Source organism: Larus michahellis, chromosome 8 (genome assembly GCF_964199755.1).
Source record: "Larus michahellis chromosome 8, bLarMic1.1, whole genome shotgun sequence".
In the NCBI taxonomy this organism is placed as follows: domain Eukaryota; kingdom Metazoa; phylum Chordata; class Aves; order Charadriiformes; family Laridae; genus Larus; species Larus michahellis.
The window spans coordinates 40,941,669-40,958,469 of NC_133903.1; the positions used below are offsets into that span (position 1 = coordinate 40,941,669).

Consider the following 16,801-nt stretch of genomic DNA (forward strand, 5'->3'; position numbering starts at 1 on the left):
TGTCAGAATGATCCAGCAGCATTTGTATTTCTTCCCTGCAGGGCTGAATTATTTCACCTAGACTGGTGGCTGCTATTTATTGAGAAAGTCTTAATAATGTATTAGTACTTCCACGAAAATCTAATTATAATTTATATAATCTATGAAAGGAAATACATCAGTGGAAAGCACTGCTTGTTAAAACTAAAATTTAGTCATCTCGTGGTTTTAATCATAATATCATCTTAGAATTCGGTGTCAAAGGATTCTTGCTCTTTATAATTACACTTGATGTAACAAAGATTACCTTGGGATACTACTGCTAGTTTAGCTAGGAGGGAAAAGGCAATAAAAAAATAATTAATCTATCATTAGCAAATGGAAACGAGCTTCTTGATGGTGCAATAATTATTGTCATTGCTATGCTGTTTCTGTAGAATTTTGTTGTCTTCCTCTTTTATGGATTAAATAGTACAATGTGAACATGCTATATGGATTTAAATGACAAACATACTTCCAGGATAATTGTTTTAAATAAATGTATCTTTACAGTATATAAAATAGAGTGTTATCTCTACATCTTATATATTATCTGCAATAGAAGTCTAATCTTTGTATGGGGGTAATCTACAGCCAAGCCTGGTGTTTGGGCTGGATGTTACATGAGTAAAAGGTGAAAAACTACGCAAGGCAAGAAAGAGACCCTTCCTACTTCCCCTACTCCAATTGCTTCTGCAGCTGCTGAAGGGCTGGCCTTGCTTTTAGATCTGTGCTTTCCTAACACATACTGAAGAAATGAGGGAGAAAGGAACAAAATTTTCTTTTCTGCTTGTTTGCTGTGGTGAATTTTATGGATTAATGAACATAACTGTGAATGTGATGCAACCAACAGAGAGAAAAGGGATATGCTAGCTGCAGTTCGCAGAAGCTGATGTAGTACCAAATCTCTTCTCAGTCTTCTAGGAAAAGGGAATTGGAGAAACTGTTTTACCATCTTTTCAAAATATGGATGGGCTTGTAGGAGGAAGGAGTGTAGAAATTCAACAAAAGTGAAAAAAGGTCTCTGCACTGTTTCTGAAGGGTGGTCCCTGACCAGTGGTGGTGTGCCCTGCAAGAAGTTGTTCCCTTTCAACCAAATAGCAACCAAATCTCTTGTAGAGTATGGGCTACAGCCCTCACAAAAGACCTCGTGGATTGCTGTGGTATTGTTATTGCAGGTTAGCCTTGTTTGCCTGATTTGCCTGGCTCAGTGGACATGGAACGAGTCAGGGAAAGAGTACTCACTGTTATTTTCTTTTTTGTTAAAGGGAGAGCGAGGCAGTCCAGGACCAGTAGGTCCTCCTGGAGAGAAAGGTGTCATGGTAAGTCACAAATAATGTAGAATAATTATGTTACTTAGAAAGGCACTTTAATTTCCAAAACAGTAATTAATTCTCAGCCTTCTGACTGTCCTTTTTTCTTATGGAGAAGAGCAGTACTTATGATGCATTCTTCCTAGGAAGTTTCATGTAGCAGCTTTATCCCCTTTGTGGCAGTGACTTTACAAAGTGATCCACTGAATGAAGCAGCAGAGCAAGTGCATTTTTGAAAAATGGTTTTTAAGCAGCCTTATATAAAAAAAATTAAACACAATTAATTGAAAGGAGAGATAAATAAAAGAGAGAAAGTAAGATAGTAATCTGCTGTGTAGGCTGGGGTAACACAGATTATTCTAATAGACCGCTGGTAACTAGCATCACCTCTAATTCTACTGCACAGCAGTACCCAAACAGCCTCTGGGTGCCACTCTTGTGGGAGGACTGCCTTCCTGACAACACCACTTCTCCTAAATCAGGATTAAACGTTTCGTGCACCATTGGACAGTCCAGAGGCTACTGTCATGTTAGGTAGGTTGTTGGGGCACCGAAGCTAAAAAGCCATACACATGTGCCCATTGTCACATTCATGTTGAAATTCTTGAGGAAAAGCAGTTAGGGTTTGGTTGTGTGTTTGCTAGCAAGCACTGTGGTGGATCCAGAATGTATAGAGAACACTTACAGACTTAACCATATACAAGGAGATGGCAGGGAGATTATAGGCAGCGTACTACGTGCTGTGTCCTGCAGCATCTGACACTGATGCAGTGGTGAAATCTCAGTCGCCTTTTGTAGCAGCTGCAGATGTGGGCCTGAGTGCAGTGGGGAATGTTTTTGGCATGGAAATGGACATTATATTGAATATTTGCAGTAATTACTCTTTTGGCATTCATTGCCAAGGAAGAGACCAAGTGCCCTCAGGCTACAGGCCAACTTAATGATCTGTGCAGCACGAGACAAGATTTTTTGAAGCATTCTGTACTTCATTAAATCTCTCTAATCTAGATTTACCTTCAACCAGCTGCTTTTGATCCATGAAAAAAAAAAAATGTTAGAGCTATTAATAAAGGAGGATTTATTAATATGCAATCCAATATTATCAACTACTTTTTTCAACTCTTAGTAATGCTCATTGCTGTAGGTAAATCCACTTAAGTCATAGCAGTGAGAGCCCTTCCCTGTAGTAAGTCTTTGTAGCCCTCAGACAAGAGTTATTCTTGGCATTTTTTCTTGACCAGTTCTGCCCACACCAGGATGTGTCCACTTTCTGTTCCCACTGTCACAGCCTTGACGTGAGGATTTTTAAATCCATTTAGAACTCTCCAGCTTTTGTTTCAGTACAATCCTGTCAGCTACTGCCTGCGTGTGGAAAAACTTCTTGGGTTGATTTAATGATTATTATGATATATCCAAACAAATATCTGTTTCCTAAACAAAATTTGGGGAATAAATTTTGCAGGATTAATCACTGTATTAACTTACCTCCAATTTTTGAGGTAAGTAACTGGATTTGTTATTGTTGTTATAATAACAATTTTGATAAAACTGTTTTGTCTTTTCTATATTTATTTCAATTCTAGGGCTACCCAGGACCTCCAGGAGGCCCTGGACCTGTGGGGCCAGAAGGATTACCTGTAGGTATAGAGTGGTGATTTTGTTTGACATAAAATGTACCATTTTCAAATTGTCTTTTTGCTTTGCTGAAGCTAAGAACGGTTTCTAATTTGTACTGCAGTCTATAAAACTGACATGAAAATTTACCCGTTCAGACACAAAGTCTGTTCAACCTACTCTTTACCAGAATGATCCATGAGAGAGAGGAAAACTAATTATACCATTTACTCAGGCATTTAAAAATCACTCCGTTGAGACAAGTAGGGGAATAGACTTTTTTAAGGATGGTTTATAATTGCACAATTTTATTTTTAATTCATTGATGCCTAATATAATTTATTCATTATGTGTTTAGTTTTATTGTTAATAAAAAAAATTATATTCTAATTTGCTGTGTATAAATATGTTATAATTTGGCTACTATGTGTCTTCAGTACAGACAAAAACTGAATCTTCTATCGGAAAGTATTAGATTTTTTTAACATAATATTGCTGAAATACAAGTATCCTTTAGCAATTTTGTGGTATTGGACAGAAGTAGTCTATCCAACAGTCGCATCATGATTTCTAATTCAGAATAAAGTTACATAGAGTCTCTTATTTAGATTTTTCTAGATAAATTGTACTAACACAATTAATTGAATTTGAACCATAAGTGAAAGTGATTGATTTGTATTGGTTGCATTGGCTATTGCTCAATGTGCACGAGCCTTGTAATTTTCAGAAATCTGTGTATAGAAGACAATGAATAATATGTTTATTTGACATGTAGGGACCTTCAGGGACAAGAGGACCACCAGGGCCACAGGGACCTAAGGGAAGAAGAGTGAGTAATGTTGTTGTCTCATGTTACTTAGAGCAGAGAGTAGTGTGTTGTCAATGTGAATCCGATGTTTAACCCATGTAGAGTTGCTTTCTTTGAACTCTGTCCTCCAGACTCAAACCATTTGTACTAGAATCAGGCAGATGATACTTGTATTTCCACATAGGAAATTATATGAATCTTCATTTCTCTTCACATTACAGTTAAATGGGGTTTTGCCATTGATTTCAGCTGACAGCAGGTCCAGAACCAAAATGATGACTGGCCTTATATTCTGTATACATAAATATGGAATATTAGCATTTATAACTACTGTTGGACTGTTTCAGAGTTTTAAGGACTATTTTCTTTATCTGCATGTCATTTATGTTTTTGGAAAGACAATCAAAATCACCCAAACATAATCTGGAAAGAGAAAGAAGCAAAGTCAGAAAGTAGTATATGCTAGAATCTCAAACCTCTGATTAGATTGTCATCTCCATTTCATGCATTTTTATCAGGGAAATGGGAACCATTTTTTCACTGTAAACAACACACTAATCCAGAGCCCACATAAGTGAAGAGGCGGTCTGTCTACATCAGTTTGTATCAGCCTTTGATCACAATGCATAAAATCAGTATCAGTGAAAGTACTGCAGTTTGTTACCTGGGAATGGTTTGCTTCGTAAACCCCACCAGTCACTTGCGCTTCCTGTCTGGAGGGCTTTTGGTCATGTTTTTGCAGTCTGAGCTCAAGGTGCCTGCAGGAAGCGTATCCCGTTCATAGTATAGATGGGTTTGGTTGCAGCATGAGCAAGTGTATTCTCACTGGAATTATTGAGCTCGTCAAGAATAGCAGTGAAGACGCACCCTTCTAACACCAGCCTCACCTAGCAGTTTGACAGCATATCCAGGCTTCCTATGAGATGTGTACAACTCGCACCAGTGGCTGGACCAGTCAATGTGTCTTCATAGGTGGTGTTAGCATCAGGTAGTGCCTAACCACTCCTTCCTGATAAAGTCCCTGAATTCTTGTCAGTGAGATAATTTTGTTGGTTTCATTCTGTCATAGGAAGCAGAAACATTTGTTGCTACGGCAAAATACAATTACAGCCTTCCTTTATCCTCCTTCATTATTGCAATACGTATGTTTTCTAGGAAAATATATGGTAAAATTTGAAAAGTAGTAAGATCTGGAGGTTTTACTCCAGTTAAAGATAGATACTTGAGAAGCACACATTGCGTTTTAAATAAGGTTTTAGATTAGAAAATATTGTGATTATCAGACTTTGTAATATAAAATTTATTAACTGTATGTTCTTCTACACTACATTTTCATGATTGCTAAACTATTAAATAAGAGATTGGATAAAGTTATATTTTCAGTATATTCAAAATAATATATCTGACTATCTTTTATATATTTGAATATTAATATATATTTGAAACCATATATTGACTATTCAATTTGACATATACAATGTTTTGAAATATACGATATTTTGCATATTCTGTATATTCAAAATATACAATGCTTAGCAACTTCACAATACACTACAGTTTTATTCATAACAGAAACTTCACATGTTTCAAATGAGTCTTCCTTCTTTAGTATGGTTTCCTCCTCCTTCAGAAGAAATCTGTTTTAATTTACCTCTTTGTTCATGGTGCAGTTTGTAGGAACAATTTGTGAAATGTAGCATATGAAATGTATAATTTCTGTTCTGTGTTACTCTGTATTAGAAAGGTTTCCAGCTGTCAGTGCCAAGTGTTTGGGTTTTTTGTTGTTGTTGTTGAATTTCAGACATAGAGTATAATTTATCCCAGACTTCAATTTCCTTAAGTGGTGAAGCAGATTGAGCATGTATCTACATACACTTAGAACTTCTTGCGCTTGTCTGAAGCATCTATCAGTAGACCCAGTCTGAGTCTGGGTTTTAGGATTAAGGAAGTTATCTCAGCAGCTCATGGAAAAGGACATACCCACTATCATCAGAGAGAATCTGTGTGGTCTTCTGAAAATAGTCTTCATTTTTCCCTTACAACAGATGTGTTTTTTAAAAGCTTATTTAAAAGGATATATTAGTAAAAATTTCTTTCTGGGGAATTAATTTGCTAATTTAATAATAGACATTTTAATTTAATAATGAATTATCTGGGGAAAAAAAACCAACAAAAACCAAAACCAGAAAACCCTACAAAATCGTATACACAAAGAAATACTCGGTATTACTTTGACAATTTTACTTGCAGAAATGGCAAATGCTTCCCATATCTCAAGGGTGACCTGCTTATTTTCTGAACTGAGTATGTCACACGTACCTAATCTATCAGTGCCCAGAAAAATGTGTTTATTGAGGCCTGTTTGTCAGGCAAAACTGAAATTCAGGTGTAATTGTTTATGCAATACATCTACCAAAATTCAAAGAGAAACCTTAATTAGCTGCAGAGGGCGAGAATCCACCCCCACTGATAAGCACAGTGAACTACCAAGAACTGGTGTAAGCAGGAGCATCCAACCCCAGGCATCAGCTAGTAGATGAGTCGCTCCTGAAGCATTCAGAAGATGCTCATACAAACATCTTCAGTGGAGAAGAGGCACTAGGAGCTCCGGGAAGCCCAATGTTAGTAACAGGAATGTGAATCTCTGCTTTGGTTCAGAGGACCAAAGGGAAAAACAGCCTTTTTCCTTCACAGGCAGATTTGAAAATGTAAATTCAACCAGAAATACAAAGCAGTTGTGAGCCTGAAAAGAAGTAGCAGCTTGGCACCGCTTTTTCTTCAATGGCCCGATTCAATGAAGGAAACGTGTGCTTTACCTCTCTGTGATTTCAGTAGGAGCATGTCTGAAAGTGAAATACATGTTGAAGTGTTATGCTGAATCAGGACACACAAGTCAGCACACTAGATGAGGAGTACACATGTCCAGTCGTTTTCACTGTAAAATGCTGATGTTTGGGCTTCATCTAAAAAGGAAAATCCCTTGGGCCTTATCAGTCGACCAGAGTTTCAGTTTGACTGGTGGCCTACCGGATGCAGTGCGTTAGAAGGCTAGCTCAAAAGTAATCTGGTGTAAGTAGTCGTCTCTCAGATTGGTACCGAACTGCTGCAGGTTGTACATTTTAATTCCTTGGGACAAAGCATTCCCCTCTAAACCTCTGATCCTTCCCTCCTGGCAAGCTGTCTGCCAGCATCACCAGAGCTGGGGTCAGAGCCAAGCTACTGACACGGATGTGAGTCCTCCCCTGCAGGCTCTCGTCCCTTCCAGCAGCATCTGCTACCTGGTGATTGTTTTGATGGGGGAATGACTTATTTTAATTTAGATTCTATTTTGAAGGTAGAAGATAGTTTTTATTTAGGAGTGTCACATCTTCTGCCAACTGAGATGGGAATCTTTGAGGGAGTCTGTCTCTACGATTCTGGCAGCACATCATGGAGTACATTGCTTGTAATTAAAGATCACTCAAAATAAATCCCAAACATCCCAAGCTCTGTGGAAGTCCCAGTTTGGAGCTGTGGTTTATGCCTTTGCCTCCATCCAACATGACTGGGAATGTGTCATGGAAGGGGTTCTTAGAGCAGACCTAGGTCTTCAGGCTCTTCGAACAAACGTGAAGCCACTGAGAATTTTGTCTGATCTCAAGATCAAAATATCAGACCTGAAGTGGAATCTTGCATAAGGAAAATATCTGGGGGGCCCTGAAACCTGGGGTTTTCATCACTGGATTCAGAAAGAGATGTCTCAGAACTCCAAGCTCTGTGTGGCAGGTCTCAGAAAAACACATACGACAGTCACACACAGAAGTTAAATAGAAGCATATGGAAGTTCCCCTTTGTAGTGTACTGAAACAAGAACGTATCCCATCTTCACAGCTGGAATCTGCAGGAAGTCTTAGGAGTGCTGACCCTCTACTTCTGCACTGTCACAGAGTAGAATTCCTTCATCTCATAAATTCTAGACCTTTCAGCAACCGGTTTGCATCCAAGATTTTCCAGCAGCCTACTTCTGCCTGAGAGTATCCAGCTGTTCAGTCTCCGGTACACCCGGGAGTTCTGGCCAGCTGAAGGCAGGCTGTCTAGGAGTCTATGGAGTATCTCACTGTCAGGGGATTTGGGGGGAACTGCCGCTGAGCATAGTGCTAGCACGGAGCTTCTTCGGCTCATGCTCAGGACTTGATGTACTTCAGCTGGAATCATGTGGAAGCTTGGGTCCTTTTGTGACCCACATTTTATTTTTTAACGTTAATCTCATAAAAAACACAAAGGGAGGACAGTGCTTTGGAGATACTTCAATGGCAGGATGACAGTCTGAGGGGTGGGAATACCTGTATCTAAGAGAAGGAATTTCTCTCCAAGACCAGAAGGAAGAAATACATTAGCCTGGAAGGCGTGCTGGTAGCAGTGTAGGCAGCCATGAAGCCATTGTTGCATGGTTTTTTGTTGTTCTTGTTTGTTAATATATGGAGAAGAAACCACCCTGTCAAAGACTGGTTCTGCTTTTAGTTCGCACCATAATTTATGACTAATACAACTGTAGCTCTTAATTCGAGGGGAAGAGGTCCTGTATCATTGGATTAATTTAATGAGTGAGACCTAAGCAAGATTCTCAATAGCTGCGAAGATCCTTAGCAGTTAGTATTCTTCAGGCTCATATTTGGTGTTTGAAGTTCAAGAGCAATATCTTTCTGCTCTTACTTTCTTGGAATGCAGCTCATGAAATTAAATTTTGAAAACGCAGATAAATGACACAGTGAAGTGCCGTAAATTTAGGGTCAGGCAACAGCATCTTATGTCTGTAGCAGCCATTAGGGTTATCTCTGCCTCATTTGTGTCTGTACTGGCATGAAGAACCTCAGTTACCTAAGGACATTGGCACTCAGATTCAATGAGTGATTTCTTTCATATTTCTCACAGAAGGGAATATAGAACCTAGAAAAATGTATGCGCATCAGGGTTATATGAAACAAGCAGCCAGAGTGCTGTGTGATACATCAATAGCTGTGTGTTTATCTGTCTTAATTGTTCAAAGGAAGTGAGACTAAAATTGATGTAATTTTCTAATATTATTCCATGTCAACCACCAAAATAGAGAAGTAGCTACATAGTGTGTTTATGTTATTTTTACTCTTCTTATATTTGGGAGGCAGGATGAGAAAGAACAAAAAGAGTTAATTAGTGCTTCTTGCCTTCTTAGATGAACTTTTTCTCAGCTTATCATCCTAGAGTTTTCAATGTAATATGTTCCATTTTAGAAACAAAACTGAACCCATGCCAAAGAAAAAAGTAGTAGCAATTGTTTGGCAGCCTTACTCCTCCGCTCTGTTGCAATCTAAATTAAATAACAGCAGGCAGATCATGTGTATCTCTCATTCTGTACTAGCTGTAGTAGGAAATGATACAGATCCAATTAATCTGTGCCAATAATGAGTCACACCATACTATTTATAGGAATGTTATGGTGTGCTTTTGTTTGAATATTAAATTGCCTTTCCCTTGGATTCCTGCACTCTGTTCTGTGGCTGGCTAAAGGCAGGCATGGCCCAGAGCCAGAAGCTGAGCATCATGTTGGTTTCTGTTACTCTGTATAGTAGAAAGTTGGTGTTTTGAATGGTAGGCCTTTTTGCTTGATTATTAGTGATCAAATCAGTTGTTATTCTCTTCCTAATGATTGGGCTGTGGATGTGAACTCCATTGAAGTGGAGATCTACGTGACTAGCAGACAGGTTTTGGTGTGTTATGTGCATAACACAGACTGAGAACCCTGTGCAGTCTCCTGACAGGACCATTTCTCAAACTATGGGCTATGACCCCCTTTATGACTAAAAGGAAGCCACAAATGTTCAAAGACTTTATCTGTTAATATTACTAATGACAACAGATAAAACCTAGGAAGAAACTTCTTTATTACACAAATCTGTACAATCAAAATGTGTTCTTTTTCCTCCTTGAATATTTCGTCTTGAGATTATATCCCCTGATCAGCCCTGTGGAGGATGCACAAAGACAAATGGCAGGTCATGTATCTAAAAAGTGTGAGAAACACTAAAACTATCCAGCAATTCCTCAGCTTAACACTCTCAATTTCCCCCTTCCTATGTTGCCCTAGGCGATTCCTCTGCAGCTTCTTCTACCCCCCAGCTTAATGACCTGTTCTCACTCCATCTCAAAGTTTCCTCATGTCCCTTCTCCTGTTCTTTGAGACATTTCACCTGAAAGGAATATCAGGGTGGGTGCTCACCTGTTCTGACAAAGGTTTTGATGTGCACCAGTAAATCCAAGTCAGAAAGAACAGAATTCTGCTATGTTTTGTCTCTAAAAATTCAACAGGGATATCTAAGTCACTGACGTTTTTGAGGGAAAAGTAATCTAAATAAAATCAGACATGTTTCCAACAAAGTAATTTTACAAGCCCCTATTACAACAGGTACAGCTCTCTAGAAATCAATCATGGTTGCATGCCCTGACTATAAACCATGACCCAAGATGTAAAGTTCTCTACAACTCATAAATGCAGTCTGAAAATGCAGATTGTTTTCCTCTAGGCACTGCTGTAGCCGTGTACTAGTTCCCTCTGATGCCAGCCTGGCCCAGATGTCAGCAGGAAAGCTGTTGTGTCTCATCCTCCCACTGCATACCGTTGTAAAGAGGCTGACTCTGTCTTGATACTGATGTAGCTCTTGCTCTAAAGTGGTCATTTGTTTTAGGTTGTTATTAACTGGTTTTAATTTTATTTTCCGTACCCAAACAGTCATGGTGTTTAGAATTTTGGAAATAACCTCCTAAGTCAGCATGGATAAAATATTCTTTTCCATTTTGCTCATGATCCTATTGTAAGGATTTTTCATTTGCTTGTAAACTAATGCATTTAGATTTCTAATCTTAAATCATCATTTCATTTTGGGAATAAATATTTGCTATATTGTAATACAAAAATATAACAGGTTATCTTTGTTCATCTACTGGTTATAAAAAGACGATTTACAATAGACGTTTTAGTCTAACAATAGAGCAATTCACTATGCAAGATTATAAATTGCTTTTAATCTTGCCTCAAAGTAGTTTACTAATGGAAGAGCTTTATCTGCCTGTTTTAGAGTCTTACTAGCAATCTGGATTTTTGCATATTCAACTTATACTCAAAAGCAAGCATCCGTATAGCCAGTGCTTATCTGAATTCTTTTAAATATGTATCTGTTGCTTGCATACAAAGTAGATGGAGAAGAGAGCAGAAAATATCAGCCTGCAAGCTGGTTCTAACAGAGGCCCTGAACATTTTGTTTTTCAAAAAATTTTTCTTCTTAAATTCATGTTTCAGCAAATGAGAAACTTATTTTATTCTTTGAAGCCTTCACACTTAGCATACAATGAAAATTGGGTTTTGTGCAAACAAAACATGTTTCCCATCTCCCTGATGATAACCAAAAATAATGCATAATTAATATTTCAAATCACTTGTTCAATATTCAGGGTCCAAGAGGTCTAGACGGTCCTCCAGGAGATGCAGGAACACAAGGCATTAAGGTGAGTGCTTGCATTGCTCAGTAATATACAAAACATTGATATAGACCATAACAGATAAGAAAAGAAAGAAACAAACATAAAAACAACCTAGCATGTCAGAAGCCATAAAGTTTTATTTAGTCCAGGAGGAGTTTTGTAAATTTCTGCCTTCTTCAGGTACTTCCTTATTATGGTATAAGCCCATCTAAGCCTGAATCTGCACTTTCTGCAGAGTTACTCAGCATTTAAACTGACAGCAGCTGTATACAGCTTATCTAGCAAATGCACATAGAATTCACACATTCTTGATTATTTATCAGGGAGAAAGAGGCGATCCAGGAAAGAAAGGAGTTCCTGGGCTCATTGTAAGTATTGGAGCCAATCTTTGTAGTTAAGCTTAACACAGTTCTGCTAATTTCTGAGCTGCGTTTGGAAATTATCTGAAGCCAGCATTGTCTTCCAATGTTTCTCTTTGAACAGGGTAAAGCTGGAAATCCAGGAGAAAGAGGAGATCAGGGTGCACTTGTGAGTATGAAATTCTCTAGTACTTCTACCAAGAAAAAAAAAATCCACAAAATCTCCTACTTTGTTTCACTCAGATATGAGGTAATTTGTCTACCTTAAAGCACCTGGAAAACTCTGACAGTGGTTTGCATTTATTCATACGAAGACTCAAAGGCCGAAGTGAGAGTAATGTGAACATGGTCTAGTCTGCCATAAAACCAGTGTTTTCATGGATGATGGTCCACAGAATACAATATGATATCAAACTGAAGCAGAAGAAATGGCCATTGTTGTTAGTAGCGGGGGGTCCCAGAAGTTGCTTTGAGTTTTTTTTGGTTCTGTTGTACTTTTAAGGGAGAAAGTCATTGTGACATAGAAAAATAAGTCTTTGATAGATTTTAGAGTAGATGTGTACTATTAATGTTGGGATAAACATAGAAAAATGTGTAAAATGTATATCACGTGTATAGGAGAAAATTCCTCCTTTTAGGGCTTCTTTCAGTGGAAACCTAATGTTCTGTTTGAGGCTTTCTTTTACAAAGAAGGTTACCAGTCTGTCCAAATTGTATTGGATTTTCAAGAAGAAATGAAGCAGAAAAGCAGAAATAAAGCAGTAATGGTAGTGATTTTGTGCTGAAATTGGGACTTAAAATGTTGGTTGTCAATGTACTTCTCTTATCTCTTCTGCTCGGATTTAGGAGCTTGTTGCCTCTCACCTTTGACATGATGGGTTTTCATTTCCTCTTCATTCACTGGGACTTTTAGATGTATTTATATATACAGAAATGAATGAAGCAAAACCTTATTAGGTTGAAATTATGGGAATTAGTACATTTATTGCGAAGTGCAAGATACTGCTCTATTACTCCTACAGCTACAGTTTCTAGAAGACAGTATGAGACTGCCATGAGGCAGGTTGAGCAGAAAGAAAAGTGGGCTGTGAACCTTATTGATTGTCTCAAATACAGTTTGTAGGGCAGGATACTCATAACATTGTGTTTAGGCACAGTTTGTGCACACAAGCAGCACATGAGTCTAAGGAGAATGAGGAGGAACTGGTAAATGGTGGGTCAGCTAAGATCCATCCCTATATAAAAGAAACTGAGAGAGTATTTATTCAGGGCTCCCTCACCTGCCACAAGAGCTAGTGATGTGGCAATGCATGTCAACCAGAAGAAAAGGCTGCATATATTTCTTGAGTGTTTTTGAGCAAGTTATTGAGTGAGCAAAAATAAGAGAGGAAGTGGCTTTTCACAGAATATGAAACAGCTTGTTTCCAATGATTTTTTTTTTAATTTTATTTTAATCTTCCAGGGTTTGCTTGGGCCTCCTGGAACCACAGGAGACAGGGGACCATTGGGAGAGCCAGTAAGTTGATCCTTATGCCTGCTTAAAATTTTTTCCACATATTATACTGAATTCCCTGGTAACTCAAGCTACGTTTTACCAAAATTCAGTATTGCCAGCTGTGGTTAGGTAGGAATTGTGGGCAGTTGTTCCAAAACTGCAGGGCTAGAGTCTGCCTCCCTTGCTCAGGGTAACTTTTTCATAAGGAGGCCTGTTAATTGTGTTAGGAAGTACTGAAGTAAGGGGTGCACAATGTGAGAGAGCATGACACAAGTTGGACCACAATATTATGTGGCTTTATGCTGCATTGAGGTAGATATCTACATTATGGATTATGTAAATGTATGTGCCAATACAGATATTACTGGTATTTTTTTCAGACAAATGTTAGGATAGTTTTTCAGGAACTCAGGGACCGCATCTGTTTGGCAGGTTAAATTTTCAACAAAAAAGAGACCGTTATAATAAATCTCAGACATTCCTCTGATGGATGGGTTCTTGTTCTGAATGTTGTTGTTTCAAAGCCATGCGCACTTTTATGTGGCTACTATCGTAACAGAAGATCATGCAGAATCTGCAACAAATATATGCAAAGTGCTGCAAGGTGTAGCCATGACAGGAATAGTATTGCATCACCATCTCCACGGGTAAATCAGATTATATAAATACAGTGAAAGAGTGTGTGCTGTCCTAGGGGTACTTGGGAGAAGGCTGCTGGTTTATAATGCAAAAATCTAATAGAGTTATCAAAAATTGTGTGTTTTCATTGCTTCTGAAAAGTTATTTTGCACATCAAACGACATATGGTTAATTTAAGTCTTGAAAGTGAACTGTTGATATAAAGTATATTATTTCTACTCATTATTTCTAATATTTTTAAATATCATTTCTACTAATCCATAGGCTGACATGCTTACAGAAAGCCATTGCACATTTTGGGGGGCTAGAAAAATGCCAACATTGATTTTGGTAAATTTTCTTTAGGATATAATTGCCTACTTAACTTGAGCTGCCAACTTGTAGGAGGGGCAAAATGTTTCAACAGAAAATGTATTTTCTAACAGTTATTATTTGATTCCTGCTACTTTGTCTCTTTCATTATATCTAATCTTCATGTTGTGACATCTGAGAGCCTTACAATGCAAGGCTTATACATAAAATTCCTGCCTTTTTCTGGTCAAGTGTGAATTTTCCTATATATAGAATGACTATCAGCCTTATCTAATCTAAGTGGTCTGCTCTTGGGCAACCTACATTTCTGATGTGCTCATCATCGTAGAATTTACACGTGCAGTGACAGAAGTAAGAAAAGCTTATCCTGTGAACAGGGTACCTTTTCTTTCAAGTGCTGAAAGAGTAAAATGTCTTTGGAAAGTGGTCTGTGGAGCTAGAAAAATGTGATGAAAATGACACAAGATGTTATGAAATGAAACGCGTGGCTCTTTTTTTAACTGCCCATCTAAGCAGCTTGATTTTATCTTCTGTCAGCTGGTCACTACATGGAAGCCAGCTGCTGAAGCAGTTTCCCTGGCCCTGTCACTAGTACTGCACAGAGCAGAAAACCCCTAATTATTGGTGGAGGAGCAGAGAAACATAAGCAGTTAGAACGATTTGTAGTAACGGGCTTTATCTAAATTACACTTCAACTTTACCTACTTGTCAGACATTTCAGTAAAATCCTTCCTTGCAAATTACCTATTGTTAATGGTTAAAAGGAGTCCCTATATTGCTATAAAGTTTTGGCTTCTGAAAGTCTCAGGGGAAAGATGCATTACTGATCCAGCAGAGTTAGCTCCACGGTAGTATTATGAAGAAATACTTGACTCATGAATAAAACTTAAGCTTTGTGACACTTGCCTTATGGAATGCCATGGAGTTGCTGCAAATGAAAATCGATGGACTTAGTTTAGGACCAAGTGACTTTTCAGCGGGAAATTAACTGCAATTTCAGTTGTTCACACTTAAATGAAGCCATAGGGTAAAATATATGCATCTCCTGAAACCCTCTCAGTAATATGCAGTTTACATTGTTGTTACAAGGGAAGAATATACTTGCATTATCACTGCCAAGTCATCAGAAGGAGCAAAACCATATGCATAGTCTGTAAGAGGAAGTGAAACAAAAAAGAGTAAATATTTGCTGAAAAGGCTACTGTCGTAGATATGGGTAGCAGCATCTTTCTTTTACATTAGAATAATAGATCAACAAAATGTCTTGAATTTAGAACATAATTAAACACAGATGAGTCCCAAATGGGTAAATGAATATGAACTTTCTCAAAGTTCAAAGACTGGATACATCCAGAGGGTTGATTTTTCTTGACATACATTCATAGTGGCTATGGAATCAGCTGTAAGCTGTTACAGGCAACCTCTACCCCAGCACAGAAATCCCACTCTGTGAGCAGAGATGGACACTCTCACGTGTGCAGAGAATTTGAGCCTGCCACTTTAGGAAATGATCCCTACATGTTACTGCAATAAATTTATTACTTATGGTAGGGCTTATAAGAAAATGCTTATAGTAAGGTTACTAATATTACCAAAATGGCTCCAGCCTTTAGTCCATTACACCTCAGTGATTGTCCTGTATAAACATTGCTAAATCCACACTGAAGCACACGGTAGTTGTTTTCAGTTCATTCCCCACCAGACCGTAGGCTTTTCCACAAAGCAAACCAGACAGTCTAACGAACCTTAATTAAACAAAGTCTCAGTTAATCAAGAGGAGAGCTTAGTTTAGATAATAATTTACTTTTGGTCTAAAAGAAGAGACATCTGTGTTATTATTTGAAATCTGTTATTTCAGTGTGTCAAGATTGGCAATGAAGTCTTCACGGTACTTATATACACTGTTGGATTCAGGAGGAAAGATAACGAAATACACTTTATGCCAATTGGAAGAGTTCTGAAGAGACAAAGTCAAGACTATACGATATAATTTAATATTAATTGAATGATGCATCCAAAATTTTGTTTAATGCCAGGGTCCAAGAGGACAGCCAGGGGATGCTGGCCCTATTGGAGAAATGGGATTTGAGGTGAGCTTTTAATCATTTATGTAGTAATTACAAACACTCAAGCAACTGAATTAACCGGGACAATGTGTTTAGAAACTAGTTTTTTTATTACCTGCAACTGACTTAAATATCATGAGCTGCTGAGAGATTCCCTTACTGTTACAAAAAAAAAAAAGTCTAAAATAAATAGCTGGTTTTGTTGTGAGCACTGTCTTTGGGCATACATTCATGACATCCACACCTAGAAGGTGAACGTTTAGTTGAGCAAACAGCTCTTATTTTTTATTTTTTTTGGGGGGAAGCATCTTTCTCCTTGCAATTACACAGTAGAACAGCATTAATCATATGTCCTAGCAAATGGTAGATGAAGAAAAGCAGCTGCAGGCAGTCTTCTTTCTAATTTTTGCTTCTATTTTTTGCTTTGTTTTTAATATCTCTTTGAAAGAAATACGACAGAATGTATTAGCCACATTTGCAATGAAGTAGCGGAGGGATGAGCTCACTTAAAACAGAAGGGATTTGGCTTATTCAAAGAAATGCGCTTCCTCAGTCACCCAAAATCCAGTCTTCTGACTCACTATTAAAAAAAGGTTTAAATGTAAACTTTACAAGAAGCCATTTGATACCGTTAGCTCTTGGAGGGCTGAAGACTCAAAAAAGGGCTTTGTTCTCCAAGGGCT

General features: G+C 38.0%; 1 protein-coding gene across 2 annotated transcripts in view; it reads left to right on the forward strand.

Annotated features, from left to right (window-relative positions):
* Positions 1–16,801, forward strand: part of COL24A1 (collagen type XXIV alpha 1 chain) — a 150,675-nt gene that overhangs the window by 96,441 nt on the left and 37,433 nt on the right. Inside the window, exons 26-33 of one of the 2 annotated variants that reach the window (XM_074596551.1) lie at positions 1,287–1,340; positions 2,915–2,968; positions 3,721–3,774; positions 11,218–11,271; positions 11,571–11,615; positions 11,731–11,775; positions 13,069–13,122; positions 16,089–16,142. In XM_074596551.1, the coding sequence (XP_074452652.1) occupies positions 1,287–1,340; positions 2,915–2,968; positions 3,721–3,774; positions 11,218–11,271; positions 11,571–11,615; positions 11,731–11,775; positions 13,069–13,122; positions 16,089–16,142 (414 nt within the window). The remainder of the gene's footprint in view (positions 1–1,286; positions 1,341–2,914; positions 2,969–3,720; positions 3,775–11,217; positions 11,272–11,570; positions 11,616–11,730; positions 11,776–13,068; positions 13,123–16,088; positions 16,143–16,801) is intronic. The other variant, XM_074596552.1, reaches the window with a different exon arrangement.